The following is a 9,054-nucleotide window of genomic DNA, read 5'->3' on the forward strand; positions in this document are numbered from 1 at the left end:
TGCTGTGATGCCCTGGGATCAGGTAGGCCTTTCCACGGCCTTCCTGCGTTCTCGTCATAGGAGCACACACAGTTATTAACAGGGAGCTGGCCTTCACCTTGGCCTCTCAGCTTGGCAGCTCATATCAAATCGCAGGGTTGGAAGCATATCTCCTTTGATTTCCCCAAGTAGACATCATCCCACAGGCCTCTCAAAGAAGCAGGCTGAGGCTTCTGCTAGAAAGCCAGCCCTGTATCCAAGTGGTGAAACAGCCTTAATCTAGACTAAATAATAACATTCACGTACAAATGTGTCCTGGATAAAAAGTGCATTTGCTCAAGAAAGTTTTCTAGCATCAATTAAACACAACTCTCTTCTGGTGTACCCCCCCCCACACACACACACACAGAAAAGATGCTGCGTTTGATGGAAGGGCCGCATTAGTTTGAAACACCCACTCCATTCACTCACTGGCTCTGCAGTAACGTCGAATCCTTGCTCATTTGCACTGTCATGATTTCTCCCCTCAGAATGCACGAGCATTGCGATACCTGAAGTTTGTATTTCTTTTGTGGAGGAACGCTGAATTTCATTCCCTTTAGAGGTTCTGATAGACACGCATCAAATCAGTGCTGGGAAGGTGTGTGGGCAGAGGCAAAATAATCAAGTACAAGATGGATCTTGCTGTTTCTCAGCCATATGCTGTCATATGGTTTTAAGTGATTGAATGTATCGCATCTTCTCTTGCAGAAGAATTTAACTCAACTACAGCCGATTTGTTAGAAGCACCCTTTGTTCTAGACGTCCACTTATGGTACACAGATCTGTGTGTCCCTTGTAGCATCTTACCTAGTAAGGGTGTGGCGCATGCCCAGGGAAGGAGTTAGGGACCTTTCTGGACACATTCTCCATACTGGTTAGGATTTCCTTTACAGTCAGCTTCCAATAATACAGCTCCAGACATCAGACAAATAGTGCTATGAGCACAGAGCAGACTGCCAGTATCCAAAGTGCACTGAAGTTGGAGACAGTTTCCCCTAAATCAGCCAGTGCGAAGCCAGGAAAACCAAGGTGAGCTGCCCTATTGTGTGTGGCCTTTGACTCTTACAGGGGGAGGCGTGCATCATGGGTGCCAAGAGGATATACAAGAAGCGGAAATCAGAACGGAAATGTATGCAGGGAAAGTATGCAGGAGCTATGGAGTCTGAACCTTGTGTCTGCACCGAGGCCGACTTTGACTGGTGAGCTTACACTATCATCCCTTTGAGTTGTTCACACATCCATCAGCGTTGGATTGGCTGTGATGGAAATTTAGACTTGAGATAATCCTGACATCCATGGAGCTAAGTGGTAAACCTTCTGTGTGGGTGAAATTGCATTCTGAGAACACCAGGGCTTACCGGCTGTGTGTGGATGGCTGTGGGAGAACCATAGATTCTTTAGACTTAAAAACAATTTATAATTTAGTAAATGACTAGTAATTATATAATGGCCTCTTGGGAAAAAAATGGGAAACCAAAGCAATGCAGTGTTGCTTCAACTGGCAAAATAAAATACAGTTAGTGGACTTTTCACAAAGTCAATGTACTTGTGCTCGTGATAAAGCTTCCTTTTAACTAGGATGCGCTACGGAGTAAAAGCCGCCTTGTAAGACAGCAGATTCTCTGTCATTGAGAGGAGTTCGGCAAGGTGTGCAAGCTGTTTGTTCATGAAATACTCGATAGGCTTCTCCAAGGTCACAGTGTGAGAGGGATCAGTGACCTTGGGAATCTGTGACTGCATCTAGTGAGTAGAGAGTGAGGAGATTTAATCCTCTACTAGGAGCCCTAGGAGTTTATTGTGCTGTGTGTTGAGCTGCTAGCCAGGAGGTTGGTGCTTCAAATCCACCAGTCCCTCTACAGGACAAAGCTGGTGAGGTAGTCTGCTCCTGACTCAATGACAGTAGAGTTTGTTATGTCTGTTTGCTTGTTTGATTTTGGTTGATTGTCAAGACGGAAGAGGCTAAACAAAACTCGTAGAGTCATAGTTCTTCCTGCGGCGTTTGCTAAGCAGAAAGCTGGCTTGTAGGGCTTTCAGTATCCATGTCTTCTAGATCAAGCCTTAAAGTTCAGATGAGGTTAATACAGTATTGAAGACTAAGGCATCATTAGGAAGCTCTGGTGGCCTAGTGGTGAGGAGTTGTCTTGCCAACACAAAGGAACATTGTTCGAATCCACGAGCTCTCCAAGAGAGAAAGCTAGGCAGTCTCCTCATGTGCGACTTATAGCCTCTGGAAACCCACTGAAGAGTCTGCTCTGAGTTGCTTAATCCTCAACAGTAACGAGTTGAGTTTGAAGATTCCATGTTGGTAGTAAAGGTGGAGAGTCAGAGAAAGAGATGACCCTCAACCAGATGAATTGACACAGTGATTGTGACGATGGGTTCAAGCATGTCCAAAGTTGTAAGGAGGCTCGGGCTAAGGCGAGGTTCCAATACGCTGTGCATGGATCCTGTGCGTCATAGTCCACTCAGTGGCACGTAACAGTTGGTAATAGAGGTATCTCTTGCTTTGTGAAAGTTTGCTTTACTTTCACAAAAGACCTCCATGAGTCCCTATGTTCACTAACTGAAAGTTGTCTCTATATAACTTTTATGAACTAAAAACAGCAAAGAGTGCAACTAGAGTTCAGTGTGTGTGTTTTTCCCCCAAGTAGTTAAAGAGGCAGCATGTATTCCCAACAGCAAGAGTGGCCTCACCAAGGTCGTCTCCCAGAGCGCCCCTCAGCCTCAGAGCTGCCGTGACTGGGAACTAGCCCGTGACCACTGGGTGTTAGTCCTATTTTAGGTTTTGGGTGCTGTTTGGTATGGACTGGGAAGTTTTGTTGTTTTTATTTGGAAACATCAAAAACTTTCCCCACATGTTGTTGTTAGGTACCGTCTAATTAACCACGACCCACCTGTAGTGACCTTGTAAACAGCGGATCGGTACCCTGCCCGTCCTGTGCCTCCTCATCTCTGATACACGTGAGCCTTTGCTACAGTCACCGTGTCAATCTCTCTTGCTGAAGGTCTTCCTTTCTTTCCCTGACCCTCCACCTTTCCCTGCATGATGTCTTTTTCCAAGGACTGGCCCCTCTTTATTATTATTATTATTAATTATTATTTTTTGGACTGGTCCCTCTGAACAACATGCCTGAAGTACGTGAGATGAAGTTTCACTATCCTTGTGCCTGTGGAGCACGCTGGTTGCATTTTCTCTAAGAAGTACATGTTCTTTTGATAGTCCGAAGGATATTCAATACTCCTCTCCAACATCACAACTCAGAGGCATGAATTCTTCTATAATCCTTATTCAGTGTCCAACTTTCAGATTTTCTACATGGATTAATAGTAATTTCTTCTTCAGTTTGCACCATTTGGGCTTAAAAAAAAATTCATGGGAACTCTCTATTTTCAGATAGTGAGAAACTTCTCTTTTCATTGTTGTCTAAGTTCATGTTCATCATTTTTCTGTCCTTGGTTAAGTTTTCCCTTATGGAGGTTTAGTTTTAAAGAAAGCAACTGCCAAATATGTAAGTCAAGGTTATAGGATTGAAACTTGTTTAAGAACCACAGTCATTCTCTTAGTATTATGACATATTTCTATTAAGGTAGTAATCTCAGCTCTAATATCTTGTCATGAAGTATCAGTGTCTGGTATAAGATGTTGTATGCACACACACACACACACCCCTTTATCTTAGAAATAGTAATTCCTTTCTCACTTTAGACTTGTGAAAACTGGCTCTGAATAAGTAACACTGGGGAGATCTAGCAGTATCAGCTTCAGGCTGTTAGACCAGTGACCTAAGGCACCTTTCTTCTTGTTGATGGCGAGACAAGTCAGAAAATAGTAATCCAGTATCTCTCAGGACTCAGCCAGGGGGCAAAAGAGCTTCAGTTGTCCTGGAACTTGCCAGGAATTCTACAGTGGCCTACCCAATCCAGTCTTCTGTTTCAGTTGGTGCAACATTACTCTATTCCAGTGTCAAAAGTATTTTACCTCAACCTTATTTTTTATAATTACAATTCAAATATATTTACAAGACACTTATCCATAGGATTTGAAGTTCTTCCTCACATCTTTCTTTCAAAGCTTTGATGGCCTTTTCTTTATCAACCCTATGAAAAGAATTTGTAAAGAAAACTCACATTTTAAATCAGCGATTAAGATCTAGCCTCACCAAATATCTATTATCTGTGTTTTCTGTTAGAAAACAGGAGAGAAGACGTAAGGTGAGATGTCCCAGTTTCCCCTGGAAGCATCTGCTTCCACCCAAATATCTTCTTTCACATACCTACTCTGTAATTATTGGTTTTCTTTGACAATTATAAGCTGGTGCACACTTTAAAAAAAAAAAAAAGACGACGAGACCCTACCACAAAGGATGTCATTGCTAGTGTCAGAAGATCTTGATTAAAAGCAAAAAGTACCAGAAAGGTATGTGTCTGTATTTTATCAATTAAAAAAGGCATTTGACTATTTGTATCACAACAGATTTTGGCTAAGGTTGAGAAGCATGGGGATACCGGAACACTTGATTGTGCTCACGTAACATAGAACATAGCTCAGTGATTGTATTTCTGTTGAAGAGGTATTGTAAAAATTAAGGATGATTCTAACAACAACAAAAAAACTCAGTCCTTAAGGAAAAAAAAAAGAATGCAGGGTAAAGAAAGATTTTTTTTTCTCCACCCATCAATCATGCTCTTTAATATTGGTCTGATTCTTGAATACATTTGGGGTTGGGACCAGCTAGCTACTCATCCATATTTGAAAATAGATTTCGAGACATGAAAATGGACTCTTGAATTAGAGTATTGTACAGTTTTCAGGTCAAATGATATTTTTGTGACTGCTTGATATCTGAAGGCATTTCAGAAGGACCACCCCATGCCCATATTGACTTTCTCCCAGTGGCTAGGACTTCAGTGACTCTGTTTGCCAGTAGCATAATAGAAGGAAAGGTGATTGGCACTGATTGTTTGCTCTTGGCTCCTTCCGGGGACAGTCCTCTGCATGGCTTTGCCCGACACTCCCCAGAACTTGTAAACTAGTTCTCTAAAGTGAACCCTGCGTGCCCTGCAGGCAGAAATTCTCAAGTCTTCCTTATCATGCAGTGTTAAGCTGGCACCTGATCTGCCTGGTATGTGCAAAGTTCAAAGTGCCAGCTGCCTGGTGGCAAACTCCTTAGCTGATCCTCTTTCTGCCTTCCTGACTGTCGTGTGCCAGCATTTCACCTCTGTTACACACATGGGCCAGTTATCACTAATGCCTGCTGATTGCTGCCTGCAATTTGCCTGCACACGTGGAAGTGCAATTTGTTGTCTTCCTGTGTGGCTGAGTTCATCCTCTGAGAGCCAGGAATCTGAGGCCTCAGTGGCCCCCAGAGTCAAGAATGAGAGGAAACAGAGCGAGAAGTCTGTTTGCAAAGTGGAGGGAGGGTAAGAGGCAGCGAGTCTCAACTGGCAGCACCAACTGCTTAGCACAGAAGGTTTCCTTGGGGGCATGGTTTTGAGATTTTCCTAAAGGACATTCCCTTCTCTGTGGTGACTTTGAAGCATATGGCTTGTACACAGAGAGACCTGGCTCAGCTCTACCCGGAAGAGCTAGATGTCTTGGAAAAGCAACCCAAAGAACTCCCCAGGAATAAGGATTCTATCACAAGTGGTTGTGTAGCGTCCTTACCTGGAGTTGGTCTCCTTATGGGAGGGTTGAGCTCCTTCCACTACTTGCGTTCTAATTAGGCTTTCCAGGGGGCCAACCACAGTCAGCACTAGATGCCCAATTGGGGAGGGCCCAGACTCCTCTCTGAGTTTTACGTTGTTTAGTTTCCTTAATGGCACATAGAGCCTACATCTCCACACATGCATCTCTCTTACCTCTGAGTCAGTGTTACCCACACCATGTTCTGCAGAATATTTTCAAGGATAGAGAATAGATTCTACAGAGGGGAAATGGGTTTGGGAAGTGTCTACTTTAAGGAGGCATCAACGAAACAAATACCTCTCTTCTGTGGCTAAATGATTAGAGGAAAAGTTGGCTGTGAACTTACACCAAGTTTTCCTCAGTGAGCTTGTCGCCTAACGAAAGGTTTCTCTTTGCTCTTTCCCCAACAGCGACTATGGTTATGAGCGACACAGCAATGGCCAGTGCCTGCCAGCCTTTTGGTTTAATCCCTCCTCTCTGTCCAAAGATTGCAGTGTGGGGCAGAGTTACCTCAACAGTACTGGGTAAGTGTCCCCTAGAAGGTTGGGGAGACCAACATTTGCAACTTTCCAGCATGTACTAAGGGAATTGCTCCTGTCGAAGAGCATGACGTTTTCACTACAGCAACGGTCGGTTTTGCATAGTTTTGCTTTATTGGTGCAAGTTCTTCAGAGAATAACTGAAGTCCATAGTTGCAAATAAAAGAAGAAGACCAACTTCCTTGCATACAGATCACAAGAAATGCAATTTGTGTGTGTGTGTGTGTGTGTGTTTCTACACATATATACACATACATACACATATGCATGTAAGTATAATTATGTATATATTTAGTCTCACTTTAGCTCATGGAGTTTGAACCATGCCTGGGTTTGTAATTCTGGTTGGAACTTGAGGAGGCGGCAGAATGCTCCCTGTCGGGCCCTTTAGTGTGGTGGGACACAATAGGAAAGCATTAGCTCATGGAGTTTGAACCATGCCTTGACTTTGAAATCCAGCTGGGACTTGAGGAGGTGGCAGAATGCCACAGTGTTTGGTGGAGCTCCCTGATTAAAACAAGCTTGGAAGCAGGAGTGGCCTCCACTTATGAAATAGCTTGCCTTTGGAAACTCCATGAACCTGGAGAAACAATGAAAGTTATACAAGCATTCAGGTCTTTCATTCATAGGGTCTCTATGAGTCATCTACGACTTGACAGCACTTGACAACAACAACATATATATATTCTCATTTATTCTTTTTTTTCTCTGAATGGTTTAAATGTCCAAGATTATCCCTTACTCTCATTGCATCCTTGTGGTAAGCTAAAGTAAACACTTTATATATGCATGTCCTGTTGATAGAGGAGAAATCAGACTTGGAACAGAAACTCACTGACTTCTCAAGATGTATCAGTGTTGGTAGGAATGTTTCCCACTTTCTTATGTCCACCTGGACACATCTACGGCCTGAATTTTGGATTCTAATCTTTATATACTTGGAATTAGGTTCTAAAATTTCATATTTAATGTTCTGTCATGGGATTTACTAACATTATTTCTAAAAAGTGTAAAAGGGCAAATAGTTCATGACTTTTCAATAAACATAACTGATGTTTCTCATCTTTGAAAAATGGCACTACTCTGTGAACCTCATGTGGGTTCTCCGTCGAGTAGATAATATACAAAAAGACATTTTTTTACATGGATTACTTGGTGATGCTTTGGACATGGGTTGTTGGATATGGATATTTGAACATGGATGTTTTCATTAGGTGATATTTTGTAAGTCAGGAAATCAAAAAGCATATCGCGATGGGAAAGTCTGCTGTTAGGGACCTCTCTAAAGTACTCAGGAGCAACAGTGTCTTTCTGGAGACTAAGGTGCGCCTGATACAGGCCATGGTATTTGCAATCGCTTGTTATGCATCAGAGAGTTGGACAATGACTAGGGAGGACAGAAGGAGAGTGGATGCTTTTGAGCTATGGTGCTGGAGAAGAGTACTGAATGTACCATGGACTGCCAGGAAAACAAACAGATTCATCTTGGAGAGGATTAAACCAAGCTACTCCTTGGAGGCAAGGATTCTGGGGCTTCGTCTGACATACTTTGGACATGTTGCCAGGAGGGACAGGTCCTTGGAGAGGGACATCATGCTTGGGAGGGTTGAGGGACAACGCAGGAGGGGAAGACCCTCTATGAGATGGATTGATTCGGTGACTGGGGTAATCGGGATGGGTGTGTCAGAGGCGGTGCGTTTGGAGCAGGACAGAGCAGGGTTTAGGGCTGTTGTGCATAGGGTCGCTTTGAGTCGGAAACGACTCGACGGCACATAACAACAACGACAACATAATTAGGTGTGGTAATAGTGTTAGGAATTGATGAAATAAAAAGAAGCCTGACTTATTAGAACATATGAGACTGATTTTAAGTACTGAAAATAGGAGATAGGTATTAACAAATATTTTTAAGAACTGCATTCAAACAGAGGAGGGAGAGAATAGTTTAAAAGCGAAATATGATTGGGTATTATGGTTATGACAAGAGTCCAGAATGAAGGTTGCATGGTGGAGTGTACAGGAGCCGGGGGAGGGGATTGTATACCAATGAAGTTACTTTTCTCTTTTGAAAAATACTGGGTCGGGGGAGGGCAGGGAGAAAAATGCAACAATGAATGAATGGAAATCCAAAATCTCTGTAAGTGTTCATTAAAATTAATAAAAGAATTAATTGGAAACCTAAACTTGTAATTTTAAAATTCACTTTTTTGTTGTGATTTGAGTGAAAGTTTACAGATTAATTGGTTTTTCATTCAATTATGCAAATGCATTTTGTTTTGTAACATTGATTACAGACCCCGCGTTTTTACAGCATTCTTTCTTCTCTTCTGAATCCCATTTTCATTCTTCTGTCCTTTCTCTTCCTGCCTCTTTTCTGAGTTTTATCTCTGGGAATCATGGTTTTGGGTGTTGTTTGTTTTTTGTTTTGTTTTTTATTTTATATGTTTGATTGACCTAAATAGTAAATACTTCCCTGACGTCATTGTCCACTTTATAGGCCTTTCTGTCATTGGCTAAAAGTGCTATTTTATCTCATTTGTCAATATCTGAAAACTCTAATTTGAAAACTTTAAAAAGAAAGAAAAATTAATGTAAGAGTTTCTCCAAAATATAGGTTCTCCTTGAGACCACGTCTTCTTATTTCTCTGCCAGTAGGTAATGTTTCAATATGTCTGTTTATGTCCTTTGCCTTTGCTCATGTACTTTTTTTTTTTTTAGGTTGTTTATTTTTCATTTCCATGAACATCTACAGAGATTTTGGGATTCCATTCATTCATTGTTGCACCCTTCTCCCCGCACAAACCCCTC

At 42.1% G+C, this 9,054-nt stretch overlaps 1 protein-coding gene across 4 annotated transcripts in view; it reads left to right on the plus strand.

Annotated features, from left to right (window-relative positions):
- SORCS1 (sortilin-related VPS10 domain containing receptor 1) overlaps nucleotides 1–9,054 on the plus strand; it is a 675,554-nt gene that overhangs the window by 563,593 nt on the left and 102,907 nt on the right. For all 4 annotated transcript variants that reach the window (XM_006879951.1, XM_006879950.1, XM_006879949.1 and 1 more), the window contains exons 16-17: nucleotides 1,090–1,220; nucleotides 6,118–6,231. In XM_006879951.1, coding sequence (XP_006880013.1) covers nucleotides 1,090–1,220; nucleotides 6,118–6,231 — 245 coding nt within the window. The remainder of the gene's footprint in view (nucleotides 1–1,089; nucleotides 1,221–6,117; nucleotides 6,232–9,054) is intronic.

Source organism: Elephantulus edwardii, unplaced genomic scaffold (assembly GCF_000299155.1).
Source record: "Elephantulus edwardii isolate Elephantulus edwardi_28Jun2011 unplaced genomic scaffold, EleEdw1.0 scaffold00006, whole genome shotgun sequence".
Lineage (NCBI taxonomy): Eukaryota > Metazoa > Chordata > Mammalia > Macroscelidea > Macroscelididae > Elephantulus > Elephantulus edwardii.